Raw genomic sequence first — 20,622 nt, forward strand, 5'->3', positions numbered from 1 at the left:
CCTTACCACAGCAGCTCACGAGTAACCATGCCAACAGGACAAGAGAATTAGTTATGGAATAGAATTCTCTGACTTATATTCTTTGCAGTATCTGCCTAATGTTCCCATAGCCAAGGGAAAAACAATGCTCAAACATTAACTGGCAGAGAATTGTTTGGGAGAGTTTTACAGTAGAGGGAAGGGCTATTTGACCCATCGAGTGTTTACCAGTTCTCTGATCCATCTATGTTGTAGCATACATTCCTGCACTTACATTCATTGGTCAGCACTGAAAGATTAATATGCTGACATTTGGCACCATTTTACTGCATTGAGATGTTCCTGTCTAAACTAGTATTAGGCTGTAATAATCTATCCCTTCTGTGGGCCATTAATGTTGTGGACCAATCCTTCTCCAGGATTTGATACTGGCCATGATGAGTGCAAATGTTTGTATAGCTGCAAGTGCTGACCCATGATGCTGAGCTCTACTAATCATTGTGACAAATTATCCCATGCTTCATCTACCGTCTGAGAAAAGATGTTTTTCCTAACTGCTCTGCTCATTCCCTTGATGAAACCTTGACCCTGACTCTCCAACAGGTCTTCCCCTGTTCCCACAATTTCCGGTGGAAACAGCAAATTGAGCTCTTAGCTGCTTGCTTGTGGTTTTGCTGAATGAATGAACGGACTTCATTATCACATGCAATCAAATGAGTGCAGTGAAAAGTTTGTGATGTCGCTGTTTATGTGCCATCTTAGGTTCAAGATATCTAGGTACAGATATAGAACATTGTACAGGCACTTTGGCCCTCTATGTTACGCCGCCCTGTGAAACAATCTGAAGCTCATCTAACCTACTCTATTCCATTCTCGTCCATGTGCCTATCAAATGACCATTTAAATGCCCATAAAGTTGGCGGGTCTACAACAGTTGCAAGCAGTGTGTTCCATGCCCCTACTACTCTCTGCCTCTGACATTTGTCCTATATCTATCACCCTTCAATTTAATGCAATGTCCCCTCGAGCTAGTCATCGCCATCTGAGGAAAAAAGGCTCTCAGTGTCCACCCTATCTAACCCTCTGATTTGTCTCAATTAAGTCACCTCTCAACCTTCTTCTCTCTAACGAAAACAGCCTCAAGTCCCTCAGCCTTTCCTCATAAAACCTTCCCTCCATTCCAGGCAACATCCTAGTAAATCTCCTCTAAGCCCTTTCCAAAGCTTCCAGCTTTCCAAATACTTAAGTAGTTGGTAAAAATTTGAAAGAATAATAAATAAAAGTCCAGCATCAGAATAAAATCTTTCAAATGAGAAAAGGGTACTCAAATTATAGTCCATTTCACCTAAATCCATGCCAACACCTAGCAACCAATCCTCCAGGGCCTCCCCTCCCTGTGACGACCTCTGATCCTCCAGGGCCCCACCTCCCCGTGACGGCCTCTGATCCACCAGGGCCCCACCTCCCCGTGACGGCCTCTGATCCACCAGGGCCCCACCTCCCCGTGACGGCCTCTGATCCTCCAGGGCCCCACTTCCCCGTGACGGCCTCTGATCCACCAGGGCCCCACCTCCCCGTGACGGCCTCTGATCCACCAGGGCCCCACCTCCCTGTGACGACCTCTGATCCTCCAGGGCCCCACCTCCCCGTGACGGCCTCTGATCCACCAGGGCCCCACCTCCCCGTGACGGCCTCTGATCCACCAGGGCCCCACCTCCCCGTGACGGCCTCTGATCCTCCAGGGCCCCACTTCCCCGTGACGGCCTCTGATCCACCAGGGCCCCACCTCCCCGTGACGGCCTCTGATCCACCAGGGCCCCACCTCCCCGTGACGGCCTCTGATCCACCAGGGCCCCACCTCCCCGTGACGGCCTCTGATCCTCCAGGGCCCCACCTCCCCGTGACGGCCTCTGATCCTCCAGGGCCCCACCTCCCCGTGACGGCCTCTGATCCACCAGGGCCTCACCTCCCCGTGATGGCTTCCAGTCCAGGAACCACCTCCGCATTCCCCTCCAAATAAGTTTTAAAAAGTAAAAGTTTTGAAAAAAAACTTAAGAAAAGAGAAAAACCTACTATGTTGGCCAGAAAACAAAGAAAGAAAAAATAAAAAGAATGGGCAGAGCAGAGGAGCTCCAGCTAGAGCGTGCTACTTTGCTGCCATTTTGACCATATTATTCCGAATATGTTGGACTTATTTTTTAAAAAGTTTCTCATGACCAGTAAATGTAATTGAAATTTCAGCCATTCACTGTTGCATCAGAATAAACATTGTATGTTCTATGGAAACAAGAAGGAGCTGTGACCTTGTTAGAAGAGAGCACCTGTAGCTAAATTATGAGAATCTACAGGACAAGTAGGGTTTGCGATAGTTGGAGATTTCAATTATCCTAGATAGACTGCGAAAAGGTAGTGTGTGGAACCAGGAAGGAGAGAGGAGAAATTCTGGCGCACATTGCCGGAGAACTTCCTGGAGCAGGACATTTCCAATCCTACCAGGGAGGGAGCTACACTGGATCTGGTCTGAGGAAACCAGGCAAGCCAAGTGGAGAACATCAGATGGAGAATCTTTTTGGAAACAGTGATCATAACATAATAAGAATCAATATTAAGTTAGAAAAGAATGAAATTCTGTCAAAGATTAAGATCCCAGACTGGAAAATGGCAGATCTTAGGTGTCTGAAAGTTAAATTGGAGCAAATTGAATGAAAACTCATTTTGGTGGATAGAACACTGCATGAAAAATGGGAGAATTTCAAAAGAGAGGAATGAATCAAGCAAGAGCCAGGTATATATCTATGAGAAATAAATATGGGGTATCCAAAGCTAGAGTACTCAGATGACGAAGGATATTGATGAGGAAAGAATAAAGAAAAACGAGGTATGTGATGCATACGGAAATAATAAGTCATAGAGATCAGGAAGAGTATTTCAAATGCAGGAGAGAGGCTAAGGCTGGAATAAGGAAGGCTAAGAGAAGCATTAGGAAAGAATGGCGAGCTGTGCTGAAACAAATGTAAAATGTTCTTCAGTCAAATCAATGTAAAAGACGGGTAGAGTGGGACCTATAAAGAACCAGCAAGGTAAGCTGCTGACTGAAGGAAAGTATGTGCCAGAGGCACAAACTAAATATTTTGCTCTTTGTCTTTACCAAATTAGAAGATGGTAACAATGACTTAGTTGAAAATGTGGGTGTTGAGTAACTGAGCAGTACAGTAATGGATAAAGAAGTGGTGTAAAAGGCTGGCAGAACTCCAGCTAGAGACGTCGTCAGGCCAAATGAGCTGCATCCTATATTGCGAGAAATAAAGGAGCAAATAACAAACCCGTTGACATATTTCCAGGACTCTTCAAACACAGGAGTTGTCCTGGGGTTCTGGAGGATTGCAAGTGTGATACTGTTGTTTAAGAAAGGGACTAATGATAACCCAGCTTGATATCAGCAATGGGGAAACTAAGGGAGGCCATAATACGAGATAAAGTAAATATACGCTTAGAGAAAAATAATTTATTACCAGACAGTCAGCATCACTTTGTCACGGGCAGATCGTGTCTGACAAATTTAATTTGTTTCTTTGATAATGTGATACAAGCAGTGAATAAGGATATTCCTAAGGATATTGTTTCTGTGGACTTGCAGGATGCATTTGATACAGTGCGAAACGGCAGGTAGGTCAGCAACATGGATTAGAAGTTGCCGAAAAGATAGGAAACAGAGGGTCGGTATAGGTGGGCATTTCTCAGATTGGACATAAGTTGGAAAGTAGTGTTCCCCTGGAATCGGTGTTGGAACTGTTGCCTTTTCTGATTCATATAAACAGTTTGGAGGTAGATTATAGAGGGCAAAATCTCTAAATTTACAGATGATATTCGTTAGGGAGAATAGTGAATTGTGAGGTTAATGTTGAGTGACTTCAGAGAGATATTAACAAGTTCGCCGAATAGGCAGATGAGTTTCAGTGCAGAGAAATGTGAGGTAATCAGTTTTGTAGGGGGAACCTAGAGACAATGCAAATGCAATGGTACAACATTGAGGGAGTGCAGAGGCAGCAAGGACCTCAGGGTTCAAGTGCATAATGCTCTGAAGGTAGCCAGCAATTTGAAACCATTGTTAAGTAGGCTTATAGGATCTTGGATTTCTAAACAGAGACATGGAGTATAAAACCAAGGAGGTGATGCTACACCTTTACAAATCATTGCTCAGATCATATTGTGTTCAGTTCTGGACACCTGGGACAGCATAGTGACTCAGTGATTACCACTGCTGCCTCACAGTGCCAGGGACCTGCATTGAATTCCAGCTTCAGACCACTATCTGAGTGGAGTTTGCACATTCTCCTGTGCATGGGTATCTTCCGGGTGCTCCAGTTTCCTTCCGCAGTCCAAAGATGTGCAGGTTGGATGGATTGATCATGCTAAAGTACCCTTGGTGTCCAGCGATGTACAAGCTAGGTGGATTAACTGTGGGAAATACAGGGTTACAGATTTTGGGTACAGTGTTGGGTCTGGGTGGGGTGCTCTTCAGCAGCATGGTGCAGACTTAGTGGGCTGAATGACCTCCTTCCACATGGGAGGGATTCTATGATTTACGAAAGGATGTTAAAGTTCTGGTGAGATTGCAAAGGAGACTTACTAAAATAATTCCAGAATGAGGGATTTTAGATACAAGGAAAAGGTAGAGAAATTGGGCTTATTCTCCTTGGAGCAGAGAAGATTAAGTGGTGTTCAAAATAACGTGGTGTTCAAAATAATGAACAACTTTGACCATCAAAAACAGATATTGTTTCCACTGGTTGATATGTCAGTAACTAGGGATCACATTCTCAAGATTGGCAACAATTACGCAAGGAATGAGATGAGGTGAAATGTCTTTACTCAGAGTTTTTAGATTTGCAGTGTTTTGCCAGGGAGAGTGGTAGAGGCAGATTCTACAGGAGATTTCTAAAGACATCAGGATATATATTTAAAAGTTGAGTTTATAGACATAAGGCTGGAAAATGGGACTGGCTGGAAAATGGAACTGGCTGGGTAGCTCTTTCAGGAATCGGTGTAGACATGATGGGTCTAATGGCCTCCTCTGTTTTGTAAAATTCTATGATTCTATTTTGGTTTCACTCGTGGGGAACAAGGAGCACTCTAAGTCCTATCTCCTCCTGTGTTTCTGAAAGCCAGTGTCAAAATTCATCAGTGTAATCAATGTCTACGCTGATGTGCAAATGTAACACTGCCCCAACAGAAAAGTATCCCGCCAAGGCAGACAGTAACATGCAGTGAAACACTAACAGACCAACATGCCTTCAATGTTTTATTTTCAGTTTCACCAGTTGAATTCCCACAGTTCCTTGGTGAGTGTTTAGAGGTTCTGCACCTGGACAACAACTTTCTTGATTCAGTCCCTCAGTCAGTGTGCTGGCTGCGATCCCTCTCTGAGCTGTACCTTTCAAAGTAAGTCAGCTACTTGTTTATAATTAACTCAAAAGTATGGGATTACTGTAGACTCCTGTAGTGATGGCAGCATGCTTCATTCAATTCAAAGCTGTGGCCAGATTGTTAAAAGTTTATTTTCTAGAAAAATATTACCATCTAATTAATGGATGTCTGTCTCTGCCAGACTTAAACTCCCTCAGTGGAGTTTATTCCACAGAGAGCAAAAATGTCCATGTTTTAGTTCACAAGTTGTTTTGGACAGGTAAACTCTGTCTATCCCTCGGTTAAGAAGGACAAAATATTTAAAATACTTTTATTTTAAATGGTACCTTAAATTAGAGTAAACTGGAGTTTATCAGACAAACTGACTCCAAAATCAATTGGTTGCTCGCAGTGGATTAGTGTTGATTCTGTCTGCCTGTACAACTTAATACTTTTTCTGTTTCATCAGCAACCCTGGAATCCGGGAGCTCCCCGCTGAGCTGGGCCAGCTGGCTAATCTCTGGCAGCTGGACATCGATCAATTAAGTATCTCAAATGTGCCCACAGAGATCAGAAATGAAGGTAAATTGAGCTTTTCTTCGTTATTGCAATGTTTTTTCAACTACCAGTGATTTAACATTATGTCAAGGCATAGGAGTGTTTGCAAGTTAGGCAATGAGGCAGATTAGAATTTAGGTAACAGAAAAGCCCATTTAGTTCTGAAGCTGTTCTACCATTCAATGAGCCTATGGCTGATCTATTCATAGAGTTTTAATAGTATATGCACTGGGATATCCAATGCACACTCAACGTCCACCATTTTCTAAATTCATCATTTCTATCCTTTTCACACTCCTGCGCTCAGAGGTGGTGACCTCACATTTGCCTGTGTTGAAATCCATTGTCACAGTTTTATTTATTAATATAATTGATTATCAACCCGTTGTAATTTTAAACTTCCATCTGTCCTCAACAGCCTCTGCTCCCTCACTGGACTCTCCCCACTAGTCCCTGCCTCCTCACCAGAGCCCCCCCACCCCATCCATGACGACCTCAGCAGAGTCATCACCTTCAGTTCCATTGCACTGACAGCACTGACTCTGACCCCTCACCAGAGACCCCTCTCTGGATCCAGCCTCAAACAATTCTGATAATTTTCAGAATAACATTAGAATTATGGAATTGACAAAATGCAGTTTGTCAATGGAGGATCAACTGTTGCTCAGAAAATATTTTGAGATTATCAACTGTTTGATTTGCAGAATCACTTAACTTAAAATATAAATGGAGTTTCGCAATGAAGATTGAGTTTCATAACAGGCAGATAGAAGAGGGATTTGAATTGAATTATAAGAATAGTGCTGCATTACAATTTGGTAAATGGCTTGTCGCTTCTAACCATTTAACAGGCCCAAGTTCAATACTGACCTATCTGAGAGCACAGCTGCGAAAAGCTGAGCCTTGCAAGTTACTGAAAATGGTCATCGTTGGGCCTCCACGTCAAGGAAAATCCACTCTGTTGGAGACCCTACAGTCAGGAAAATCCACTCAAACCATGTCCAAGGAAAGTAGCATCCAAACTACCAGCTGGGAACTTCTGCGACCTGCCAATCTCAAGACAAAGGTACTGAGAGTTTTGCTTGATTCTAACATGTATTGCAGTTCCAATATAGCATTGTTAAAGTGTAATGCTGTGTGGGTTCAGAGAATCTGAAGTCTCTTATTTTCTTTGTGTTGCTGTAAGTATCAAAGAGTGGGAAGCCCAATAATCATCTTCCCTCTACTCCTGATCTGTTTTGAGAATCCAGAAACACTTCCAGTTATACTAAATCCAATGGAGAATGTAGATAATCGACGTGTTCCTAACAGGGACTGAAGGAGAATGCTTACTCACATCAGCTTCTTATTATAAAAGCAAGCTCTGTGAAAATCTAAAATAAAACAGAAGATGCTGGGAATGGTTGGCAAGTCTGGCATATCTGTGCAGAGAGAAACAGAAAGACGACATCCCTGAAAGACCTGCTGAGTTTTGTTTGTTCTCATTTCAATTTTTAAAAAGCTGATTGGGAAGATTGGTGTGGACTCAATGGGCTGAATGACCTGCTTCCACACTTTAAGGATTCTATGGTCTATGATTTAAGAGTGAGAGAAGGAAAAGGTTGGGGGAGGGGGGAGGGGGGGGTTGGGAGGGAGTGGTGGTGTAAAGGGATATGGAACCAGGGTGGACTCATGAGATTAGAATACTACTTGTATTTTATTTTATTATTTCATAGAATGTGGGCTTTACTGATATTTGTTGCCCATTCCTGATTGTGTTGGAACTGAGCTCTTTGCTAGGGCCATTTCAGAAGCAGTTAAGAGTCACCCCAATGCTTTGGATCTGGAGTCACATGTAGACCACTCCACAATAAGGATGGCAAATTTCCTTCCCTGAAGGACATTAGTGAACCAGGTAGATTTTTGTCACAATCAAAGATTAGCCTTGAAACACCATTATTGAGACTACATTTATCCTTGAGATTTTTAACTAGAATTTACATTTGAAATGATTTGTTTTATTTTCATATGTACCTAAGTACAGTGAAAAGTTGTTTTTTTTTGCGAGCAGTGTGGGCAGATCATAGCAAATAAGGGCATACAGACCATAGGGTGCTTAGACAGAGTGAGGCACACAAGGTGCATAGGAGGTGCACAAAGCACAATCACCATTAGGTATGAAATTCCACTGTTGCTGTTGATGGGATTTGATACCTTGTGCCCAGAGCATTAGCCTAGCCCTCTGGATATTGTCCAGTGACAATATTGCTACATTACCAACTCCTTTTTTTTTGTGGGTTCATTTTTGTGTGGAGAGAAACATGGCAGAGGTCAGTTGTTTTTTTTAGGCTCTTGTGATTTTCTTGTGGCTTTTTTTTTGATTTTCAGATTATATTTTAGTTTTCAGGGGTGCATTTTTCAAACTCACTAACTCATTTATCAGGTAAAGCAATCATGTTGTGACATTGCTTTCTGTATTTGTGTTGATGTGGAGGGTATTTCACAAAATGTCTTCTGTTGATCCGTTTCCTGCCAAGTAGGACAGCTGCATATTTTCCACATTCCTCTCCCATTGAGGTTTTGTTGCACTTTCATAAATTTTTGAGACCTCAGCCTGTTTTCGGTAGCTTCTTTGTTTGCCTACAGAGCTCTGCAGGTTTACATCATTAATGGACAGGATTGGTAAGCAAAATAATGTGTTCATTATAACTCCACTCCTTCCTGCCCACAAAGCAGATTCCACCACGAGAGCAGGATTAAAATTGACTCCAGTGCTGTGGCATTTTGTCCAAAATATTAACTTTAATAAATATGCATTGGCAAGAGAAAGGGCAATAATTTTCACCTTGCAAACTGTCAGTGTTTGAAGTCTTTTCCATCATTCTGCAGCTTTCTCAGCCACACGTAATAGCACTTTCTAAAGGTACATTTCCCAATCTTGCATATCTACCAGGAAGGCTCACATCATTCTTTTGAAAGATATACTTTGATAGAGTTATTGAAGTGTGTAGGAGACCATTTGGTCCATCATGCCTGTGCTAGCTCTCTGCTAAAGCCAATCTCTAGCAAACAGGTCACTGTAATTAACTATGACACAGAATGCTACAATGTAGTTTTGTTAGTTTTTACTCTTTACTTGACAGGTGGATTCCATCATGTTTAATGTGTGGGATGTTGGAGGTGCTGCCATAATGTCAACAGTCAATCAGTGCTTTTTCACTGATAAAGCCCTCTATGTGGTGGTGTGGAATCTGGCACTTGGAGAGGAAGCAGTGGCAAACCTGCAGTCGTGGCTACTGAACATTGAGGTAGGAAGTGGACTTTATTTTTAAAAACTGGCATGACCTGCAAAGTACAAACTCTCCAAATCTTTGCTTGACTTGTATATTAGAGCGAAACCCTTGTAGAGCTTGTATATTAGAGCAGTACACATTAGCAGGTTGGGAACAAAATTGGAATTTGAGTGCCTTTTTTTCAGTAATCATTTGATATGTGTGTTGATGGTTAGGCTAGCTATTGGTTGCCTGTCCCTAATTGTCCGTGATAAGTTGGTAGTAAGCTACCTTCTTGAATACAGCAGTGTGGTGTAGATAGAGCCATAGTGCTATCTGAAAGAGAGTTCTGGGACTTTGAGCCAGCAACAGGGATGGCAGTATAGTTCTGAGTCAGGATGGTGATTTGTGTAGCTTGGAGGAGAATTTGCAGGGAATGGTGGTCCCATGCATCTGCTGCCTTTATCCTTCTAGGTAGTAGAAGATACATGTATGAAGGAGCTTGTGTGAGTTACTTCAGTGCACCCCATAGATATATGTGTCAGTGATGAAAAATGTGAATGTTGAAGGTGGTGGCTGTGGTGCCGATCAATTAGACCGCTTTAAACTGGTTGGTGTTGAACTTCCTGCATGTTGTTGGAGCTACACTTATCCAGGCAAGCGGTAGTATTCTCTGAATAAGAGTATTCACACTTCTGACTGGTGCCTTATTGATGATGGGCAGCCCTATGGGAGACAGGAGTTAAATTGCCCACTACAGGATTCACAGCTTCTGACCTGCTTTTTTTAGCCACAGTATTTATATGGCTGGTTCAGTCAGTTTCAGGTCAATGGTAGTCTCCAGAATGTAGACATTCACGAATTGAAATGCTATTGTTTTCGAGATAAGATTAAAATTAAACTTTCAATTGCTTAGAAGTGGTATTTCCCTGGCATTTATCAGATGTGATTGTTACTTGTCGAGTATCGACACGAGTCTGAATAGTGTCCACATCTTGTTGCATATGAATATGGACTGCTGCATTGTTTGAGGATAGTCATGAATAGTACTGAACATTGTTCAGTGATCAGCAAATATCCCCACGCTTGACCTTATGATGAAGGGAAGGTTATTGATAAATCATCTGAAGATGGATGGGCCTAGGATACACCCTCAGGAGCTGTTGCAGGAATGTCCTGTGACTGAGATAACTGAAATCCAGAAATTTCCACAAACATCCTTTGTGCTAGCTATGACTTCTACCAGCAGTTTCTCTCCTGTATCCATTGACTTTAGTTTTGCTGGAAGTCATTGATACTGCATTTGATCAAACAATACCCCAATGTTTCTCAACTCAGCTCCTGAATTCAGCTGTTTTGTCCATATTTAGACAAAGCTGCAATGAGCTCAGCAGCTGAATGGTCTTTGTGAAAGCTGTATTCAACTTAAAGGATTGATCCCTTCTCATCTGGAACTCAACATTGCCCCAGTGCCTCTGTAAAAGATGAGGGCCCACAATGTAAGTGAAGTGGCAAACCTGGCTGTCCTAACAAAGATGGAGTTCTACTGGAGCAGTCCACTCAAGTAGGGGACAGATCATTTGGAGAAAGGAAGGTCACTGTTGGTGCTTGAGGTGATGAAGATCTAAAGGAATTACATTTGGCCTACAAGGGACTGGAATGTGTCTGGGAAGAGAGATAGGATAGAAATGTGTCTGGCAGTGTCTAGAGGTGAGCACGTGTATGACCAGTGTAGTGTTTCGACCTACGTTCTACAAGATACAACAGTATCTGCGTTATTTGTTGTCAAGTGTTATCACCTTTCTGTTCTCTTCAATCGGTTAATCTTTGGTCCTTGCAGCCACCATCCCTGAGGAACTGGACTTTACCTCCTGAGGGGCAGGAGGGTACTTATGAGAGTGCATACTCCTCTTTTGCCATCGTCTCATATTTTTGCACCTTGGTGGGCTTGCACTATTGACTAAACCTAGGGTCCAATTATTTTGAACACTCTGCTCTGAGCAGCAGATGCCAAGCACATCCTGTGTTGCAGACTAATGATGAATTTCCGAGTTTTGTTTCTGAGGCAACATCTTGGATGCCCGAGGGAGATGAGTAACAGTGTTTTTAAAATTCCAGAGTAAATGCAACCCTGGCCAAGGACATTTACGGAGTCCATGAGTGTTGCAATATCCCCTTGTCTGTACAAGTGGCAACTTCCATTGAGAAATTGCCTTACACGGGGAACGAGAAGCAACAACAAATTCCTTTTATGCTGAGTTGTGCGCAAAGCCATTTTATTGACACTCAGTTCAATCGATGAGTGCCACTATGGAAGAGAGATCAGATTTGTGTCTCTGTCAGGTCTGTGCCACCTCAGGTGAGCCGGGAGGACTGCAACAACAGAGGATGCTCCTGCCTCTAGGCAGAACTTACTCAAAATATCAGAGCCCTCATTGCTTAGACAAGCAGAGATTGTTGGTATTTGTCTCAGGCAATGTCATCCAGGCTAGTGAGAAAACCAACATCCAGCACAGCCAATGAGGAAAGGGGAGCACCATGTTACAGCCTTTGCCACGTTGCTGCACTCTGAGTAGTCACTTAAGACACATGTGGGTCAACATTGTTCCTTATTAGTTGGAATGTAAATGAGGTTATGGATATGTTTAAACCACCTGCTCAGGCATGTAATGACACATCTCTGGAGTAGGTCAGATTTAAACCCGAACCTCCTGGCCACCAGGCAGGCACCGCAAGACCCTCATAATACGTCGTGTCAACTTTATTGAATGGTGTCATTATTCAGGTGATAAAAATGGCAAGCTTCTTCCAGGGGACCTCAGAGACCCGATGAAGGGAGATGCAGCACCTAAATGTCACATTGGCCAATATGGCTCAAGATGTTTCATTGAATCAATTTTTGATCAGAAGCTCCTGTATCTCCCTCAGAACAAACCTGAAGTTCTCTATCTGATTTATTGTTCGATTCCTACTTGGGGCTTGGTGATGAAAGATATCCTCATTGGACAGTTTCTCTCTCCCCTTTATAGAGCCAAATCATGTTGTACACAGCAAATAACAGCTAGGGAGGTCTGAGCCAGTATATACTGCAGGGCTAGCAAATTGGTCCAGTTGTCAGAAACTCATCTTTTGAAAACTACTGGTCCTCTTAATAGTCACCTTGTTTGAAGCAGAGCTAACTTTGTATGGTTCCTCTTCAGTATGGGGATGCCTGACCAGGGGCACAGTTTAAAATTTGGGAATATCATTTAGGTCTGAGATGAGGAGAATTTATTTTACTAAGAGGTTGTGATTCTTTGGAATTCTTTACTACAGGGAGCTGTAGAAGCATATCTTCTTTGCATATGTTTAATTTAGAAATTGGTAGATTTCTAATTGCCAGTGGCACACAGGGTTATGAGGATGGGATGGGTAAAATACATTGAAATGTTTGACAAGCTATTATTGTATTGAGAGGTAAGGGAGGCTCAATGGGCTACCTTCTGTTCCTTTTGTTATAAGCCGCCTTTTAACTAGATGGCTTTGCATACAAGTGTCCAACCATTTAGTTGAACAAGTGCCACAGAGATGTGGCATTGGGAGTACTATGTTAGAAGGTGGCTTACATCGCTGTTCCCAAGCTGCCACACACAAGGATCCACAGCCAGTGGCTCAAAGCAATCTGCACAATCTGGGAATTAAATCCTTTTCAATTTAATCGCACCCGTTGTTGTCCCACTCATGCTTTGATGGGCATGTATAAACAATTAGCCTTTGTGCTTTGGGAAGTGCCTCATTGGCCCTGAAGCCTCTTTCTCTCTCAGCTGGTTGTTGACACCACTGATAGTTGCTAACATGGTCTGCTCGATTTCTGAAGCAGTACAGCAGTTACAGACTAGACACAATGGGTTGCTGGTTGTGTGATGCCAGAGGTGCAACTGATCCTTGAAAGAATCCTGATATTTAGCAGATTGATGCTGCAATCACATTTTTGCCACGGGCATTAATCAGATGGCCACCTATAATAGCTGCCATGCTTAGGTGCACTGTTCCTGGATCAGGGCATTTCGGGCTTCCATGTCATCCTGAACAATGCGGTGCCACATGGGTCCAAGCTCTGATGGCCTTGTAATGCTGCCAGATATTCCTCATCAACTGCCTCATGCTTCGAAGAGACAAAGCAGTCTTCCCCATGTTCATCCTGTTGGCCTGATTGCACAGCAATGCTGGAATCCTTGAACAGCAATACTGAAGGGCCAATTGCACTGACCAGGGCATCAGAACCACATATTCTGGAGGCCAATGGCTCATGTGCTGAGATTGCAATGGTCTTATTGCTCTTTTGCCATGGCTGTGGAGTTTCTTACTGGGGTCAACAAACATCACTTTACTAGGTATATCTTACCAGCTGGGAGCCATCCACAGAGGATTTGCGGTGGGAAGTGTAGCTGCACCATTTGCAATTGCCTCAGGATGAGTGCATCACAGCAATAGCCAGGAAACCTTAGAAGGAGCTGGTGGCAACAGTTGCACAGCCCCTTTCCTGCTGATAATTGTTCTGAACTGTAATAACAGGACTTGATGGGTGCACTGGATCATTCCACTATACCTAACTGCCTACATTTGTGATATATAAAGTCTGATGCCTTCCCAGAACCTGAGTCCATCCCTTGAGTAGCTGATCACAAAAGCCCAACAGTCCTTCTGCTACCAAGGTTGAGATTCCTGGCACCTTAGTGATATTGGAAGCCCCCCTCGGGCTGCCTCCATGATTGTGCACAGGTCAGCCATCACCTGCACAACTGCACTTCTCTTCCAGCATTCCCAATCTGCGAGTGAAATTGACCAACCATGAACTCCTCTTTGTAATTTCCTCTTATAGGAGGCTGTCAATAGCTTGTTTACTCAATGACCTCCTACTGTACAATCACCTCATCTGCTTTTAGAAGCTTTTGACCTAATGTGGGACCTGCTTGCATTGACAAAATTGTATATGTGACAGGTTCCCCTAATTTGGCTTCCTATTGAGCCCCATTGGTTCCGAGCAAGACACTATCCTCCCTGAGATGTTACCTTCAGAATAATTACGCCGAAGCAAAACTAAATTAGTCAAACAGCACATTGCATTCCTGTGCATATTTACTAAGCACATCCACTGCTGAATTCAGTACCATCTCCGTGGCAACTTTCAGTCTTGTATTTGTGTTTATGTGCTTCTGTCTGTCTCTGACTTTATTTATGTCTCTTACTCACTGACATGCTTCTCTGATCCTTGCTGTCTGTCTTTCTCTTGAGTAATATTGTTCAATAAATAGAAAAAGATTGAACACGATTTGTGTTTTGTTCAAGGCAAAAGCTCCCAATGCTACTGTGATTGTAGTAGGAACACATTTGGATTTGATTGACACAAAATTTCGATCAGAGCGAATTGCTACACTTCGAGCTTATGTCCTTGCTTTGTGTCGCTCCCCATCTGGGCCTCGAGCAACTGGGTATCCTGATATCAGCTGCCGAAATTTACAGTGAGTACAATCCCATTTACAGTGTACGTCCTCTTAAGTTTTTTATCCAATCTGTCAGAACTGATTTCAATAATTTGCCCACTACAAGGTTAGACTGACTTGGCCCGTAATGACTTGGTCTATTCCTCATTCCATTTTTAAAGAAAGGTAAACGTCAGCGATCCTCTAGCAAGGGTTGAAAAATTATGCTCAGGCCATCTGCTATTTCCTCCCTGGTTCCTTTTAGTAGCTCAGGGTAAACGTCATCTGACCCAGGTGATAATCCACTTTCATAGATACTCATTTTCTTAGTTTTTCTTCCCTCACTATGCTAACCATTTCCAATATCTCACTGCCCTCTTAATATCAATCCCTGCATCTTCCCCTTTCTTTCACAAAGACAGGTGCAAAGTATTCATTCGGAACATTTTTTTCATGGTAAAATTTTTACAGTTAACAGTGAGATAATTAAAATCCCCTGTTACTGCTTTATTTTTATACTTGTTTGAGATTTGCCTAAATACTTGTTTTTCTCTCTCCCTCTAACTATTTAGGGGTCTACAGTAAACTCCTAGCAGTGTGACTGGGCCTTTTTTGTTCCACAGCTCAAGACAAATGGCCTAATTTAGATCCTCCTAACAAAATACATTATCCCTCTTCACAGCTGTAATGATTTCTTCAAATAATGTTGCCACTCCTCCCCTTTGTCTCTTATAGCCCCCATTGCACTTGATCTTAACTGGGAACTCTAAGTGGGAATGTTGACATGCCAAACCTGTCCCTCTTTATGCCATGCTTTTGGAATAGTTATTGCCATGTTTCCACTTGTATCTTCAGCTCATCTGCTTTACTTGTGAAACTCCTGCATTGAATTTGAGCACAGCCAAATATGTTTTGAAAACTTTCTAATCATCGTTCCTTTTGCCTTCTGCATCTGACTACTGATTTTCTTCCTTCCGTTTCAAATGTGTACCAACTCAATCTATGCTTGTGTCCCCATCTTCTGCCAAACTGGTTTAAACCCTGCCCAACAGGATATTGGTCTCAACCCTTTTGAGGTACACAGTCTGATTTGGACAGACTGACCTCTCAACCTGTTTGAATGCCCCAAGAATCTAAAAGCAACCTCCTACTACAATCTCTGCAGCCGTTGTTACCATCCACTGGGGTAGCATGCTGGAAATAAAGTAACACTATTCTGGATTGTCACAAAGATGGAAACAGTCTATCTGTCTAAAGTCCCAATTTACCTGACTGACAAACTCAAGTTTTTTTTTAATGTACTAATCATGTTTCTGTACAAGAAAATACTGTTTATTTCAAACACATTGTCTTTAAAGAGGAAAATTGACGTTTTGGGCAAAAGCCCTTTATGATGAGGTTGTTTTGAGGTTTCCATGCTTGATCTCAATTCCTCTGTTTGAAGAGAGAGAGGCTGCTGGGAAAGGATAGAAGCCATGAGGACCCTCCGAGCAGAGGAATCACTTGGGATGCAGGACTGTCCTTTCCCACTCATAGCCTCCTCTTTGGGGAATGGGGTCTCTGTCTCCAATGACATTCTCCTGTTTTGGTCTGTTGCAGTGTGGATTGGGCAGGCAATCTGCTTCTCAGCTTGCCCTGGGAACATTCCCTCTTAGCAAAAATATGCCCTTGTGATTCCATCATTTTTCTCTGGCTAATGGTAGATTATCATATCCTGCACAGTACTGAGGGAATGAATCAATATCGTAGGTGCTGAATTCAGTTGAGACATTAAACATCTCTCTCAGATGGATATGAAAATCGCATGGCACCATCCTAAGTGAGTTATTCCTGATGTCCTTGATCAACATGACTTAAAATAAAGATTATCTGGCCAATATCACACTGCTAGTTCTTGCAAACAAGTTTTTTGCTACAATTCCCACATTCTAACAGTGAGCACATTTTAAAAATATATCACAGGGTTGTAAACTATTTTGGTGTATCCTGATGTTTTGACTGGTGCTATATAAATGCAAGTCTCATTGTACTGCTAGTTCAACATTTCTTTCTCACTGTTTATCTGCTAATTTTTGAAAGCATTCTCAGATGAGCATGGAGCGGATGTTTGTTAGCAGAAATCCCTTTGAACAAGTATAATGTATACATAACAGGAAAGGTGCCTGTACAACCATGTTAAAGCAAGACCCACCACTCCATTATACCATAGACTGTAAGACAGAGGAGCAGAATCAGTCTATTTGGCCCATCGAGTCTGTTCCACCATGGCTGATCTGTTTCTCAAACCCTTTGTCCTGCCTTCTCATCAATCCCCTTACTAATCAACTCATCAAGAACAGCTTACTATGTGGCCTGACATTACTGGAGTGATGTAATTCACTACTGTATTGTTAGCTGCTTCTGTTATACTACACCTCAATGTTTACATTTCTATTAGGGCAGCATGGTGGCTCAGTGGTTAGCACTGCTGCCTCACAGCATCAGGGATCTGGGTTCAATTCCATCCTTGTATGACTGTCTGGGTGGAGTCTGAATATGCTCCCCATGTCTGTGTGGGTTTCCTCCCTTAGTCTAAAGATTTGCAGGCGAGGGGGAATGTTCTTCATTCGTGAAGGGATCAAGGTTTACAGGGTGACAGGCAGGAGGGCGGCACAGTGGTTAGCACTACTGCCTCAGAGCGCCAGAGACCCGGGTTCAATTCCCGCCTCAGGCGACTGTCTGTGTGGAGTTTGCACATTCTCCCAGTGTCTGCGTGGGTTTCCTCCGGGTGCTCCGGTGTCCTCCCACAGTCCAAAAATGTGCAGGTCAGGTGAATTGGCCATGCTAAATTGCCCGTAGTGTTAGGTGAAGGCATAAATGTAGGGGAATGGGTCTGGGTGGGTTGCGCTTCGGCGGGTCGGTGTGGACTTGTTGGGCCGAAGGGTCTGTTTCCACACTATAAGTAATCTAATCTAATCTAATTTACAATGGTGTTGAGAAACATATCAGCCATGGTCGAAAAGCCTAATTCTGTTTCTATATCTTATGGTTCAGTTAGGAACCCGTACTGACTCTCCCGTTTCTACACTGTAGGCCACATAAGCCATGATCACCTAATCAGGAGTCAATCAAAACATTGTTGTAAAGCAATAGAAATAGATATTGCTGGAAAAGCTCAGCAGGTCTGGCAGCATCTTGTTAAAAGACATGGTGCAAAGTGAACCCACTCACTTTAAGACACTGATATGATGATGGTGTCTATGGCAGACCCAAATAAGACCATAAGACATAGGAGTGGAAGTAAGGCCATTCGGCCCATCGAGTCCACTCCACCATTCAATCATGGCTGATGCGCATTTCAGCTCCACTTGCCAGCGTTCTCCCCGTAGCCCTTAATTCCTCTAGACAACAAGAACCTATCAATCTCGGTCTTGAAGACATTTAGCGTCCCGGCTTCCACTGCACTCCGTGGCAATGAATTCCACAGGCCCACCACTCTCTGGCTGAAGAAATGTCTCCGCATTTCCGTTCTGAAATGACCCCCTCTAATTCTAAGGCCATGTCCACGGGTCCTAGTCTCCTCGCCTAACAGAAACAATTTTCTAGCATCCACCTTTTCAAAGCCATGTATTATTTTGTACGTCTCTATTAGATCTCCCCTTGATCTTCTAAACTCCAACGAATACAATCCCAGTATCCTCAGCCGTTCCTCATATGCTAGACCTGTCATTCCAGGGATCATCCGTGTGAATCTCCGCTGGACACGTTCCAGTGCCAGTATGTCCTTCCTGAGGTGTGGGGACCAAAACTGGACACAGTACTCCAAATGGGGCCTAACCAGAGCTTTATAAAGTCTTAGTAGTACATCTCTGCTTTTATATTCCAACCCTCTTGAGATAAGAGATAACATTGCATTCGCTTTCTTAATCACAGACTCAACCTGCATGTTTACCTTTAGAGAATCCTCGACTAGCACTCCCAGATCCCTTTGTGCTTTGGCTTTATTAAGTTTCTCACCATTTAGAAAGTAGTCCATGCTTTTATTCTTTTTGCCAAAGTGCAAGACCTCGCACTTGCTCACGTTAAATTCCATCAGCCATTTCCTGGACCACTCTCCCAACCTGTCTAGATCCTTCTGTAGCCTCCCCACTTCCTCAGTACTACCTGCCTGTCCACCTAACTTCGTATCATCGGCAAACTTCGCTAGAATGCCCCCGGTTCCCTCATCCAAATCATTAATATATAATACGAACAGCTGTGGCCCCAGCACCGAACCCTGCAGGACACCGCTCGTCACCGGCTGCCATTCTGAAAAAGAACCTTTTATCCCAACTCTCTGCCTTCTGTTAGACAGCCAATCCTCAATCCATCCCAGCAGCTCACCTCGAACACCATGGGCCCTCACCTTGCTCAGCAGCCTCCCGTGTGGCACCTTATCAAAGGCCTTTTGAAAGTCTAGATAGACCACATCCACTGGGTTTCCCTGGTCTAACCTACTTGTTACCTCTTCAAAAAATTCCAACAGGTTTGTCAGGCATGACCTCCCTTTACTAAATCCATGTTGACTTGTTCTAATCAGACTCTGCTCTTCCAAGAATTTAGAAACCTCATCCTTAATGATGGATTCTAGAATTTTACCAACAACCGAGGTTAAGCTGATTGGCCTATAATTTTCCATCTTTTGCCTTGATCCTTTCTTGAACAAGGGGGTTACTACAGCCATCTTCCAATCATCCGGGACCTTTCCTGACTCCAGTGACTCTTGAAAGATCTCAACCAATGCCTCTGCTATTTCCTCAGCAACCTCTCTCAGAACTCTAGGGTGTATCCCATCGGGGCCAGGAGATTTATCAATTTTAAGACTTTTTAACTTTTCTAGCACTATCCCTTTCGTAATGGCAACCATACTCAACTCAGCCCCGTGACACCCTTTAATTTTTGGGATATTACTCATGTCTTCCACTGTGAAAACTGACGCAAAGTACTTGTTAAGTTCTCCTGCTATTTCCTTGTCTCCCATCACTGGTTAGCCTCTGCTTCCAGTCTATTTTAGTCAGTTCCTCTCTCATGCCCTCATAATTACCTTTACTCAACTGTAACACCATTATATCAGATTTTGCCTTCTCCCTTTCAAACTCGCAAATCTGTAATAGACTAATAACAAGTGGGTATTAATGACCAGCATAGGTTCAATATCTTAGGCAACTCTCATCTAGTTGAATGTATAGTAAGGAAGTAGAATGAAATGTGGAAGTTAATATACGAAGACTCGTATACTGGAGTCGGAATCCTGTTCAGTCTGTATTAGCTACTCCGTTCTGTGATTTTAGTATGTTTAGCTTTGATTCAAAACAATGAGTTTTCCAGCACAACCCCTCACGTCCCGTGTTAAACTACTTTTGTTATAATTCTCTCCCCACTGTGAGATATCCACCCCTCCATCTCTCCCTTTTACAGTAAAATATACATCTTTCTATCTTGCTGTTTATATTGAAATAGCCACTCCCATGTCTCCTTTACAGTAAAAAATATCCATTCCCCTCTCCCTTTTACAGTGAGATATCCACCATTTATGGTGAAATATTTATATCTCTTACTTCTTTTACAATTAGATGTTCTCCATTGTGTCTCCTCTACAGTGAGATATCCTGCAAAACACTTGATGGACTGGAAGGGCTTCGCAAATTGATTTTTCAAGTTGCTTGTAGCATGAAGGACACAGGGAATCTAACTGCATCGCAGAGGTTGGTTGGGAGATTGGTAAGTGCTTCCTAGCTTTCAGTGTAGTGCAAAATAGACTAGGTATTTTACTCTGAATACTCCCGCACTTGACCAAATCCAAGCTTTAACACCCACATTCAATGTCTGGATAAATACTCCTGTTTTCTGCCATGAGATCTCCTATATTGTTTTAGATTAAGTTAATTTGTGTCTTGTCTGCTAATTTTTAAAATGAATTGAAATATATAGGATCATTTCATCATTGT

General features: G+C 42.9%; 1 protein-coding gene across 1 annotated transcript in view; it reads left to right on the forward strand.

Moving 5' to 3' along the window:
* Positions 1-20,622, forward strand: part of lrrk1 (leucine-rich repeat kinase 1) — a 258,601-nt gene that overhangs the window by 130,162 nt on the left and 107,817 nt on the right. The window contains exons 13-18 of the mRNA XM_072564899.1: positions 5,292-5,421; positions 5,855-5,967; positions 6,795-7,009; positions 9,066-9,230; positions 14,523-14,695; positions 20,275-20,395. Of these exons, the coding sequence (XP_072421000.1) occupies positions 5,292-5,421; positions 5,855-5,967; positions 6,795-7,009; positions 9,066-9,230; positions 14,523-14,695; positions 20,275-20,395 (917 nt within the window). The remainder of the gene's footprint in view (positions 1-5,291; positions 5,422-5,854; positions 5,968-6,794; positions 7,010-9,065; positions 9,231-14,522; positions 14,696-20,274; positions 20,396-20,622) is intronic.

Source organism: Chiloscyllium punctatum, chromosome 48 (genome assembly GCF_047496795.1).
Source record: "Chiloscyllium punctatum isolate Juve2018m chromosome 48, sChiPun1.3, whole genome shotgun sequence".
NCBI lineage: Eukaryota > Metazoa > Chordata > Chondrichthyes > Orectolobiformes > Hemiscylliidae > Chiloscyllium > Chiloscyllium punctatum.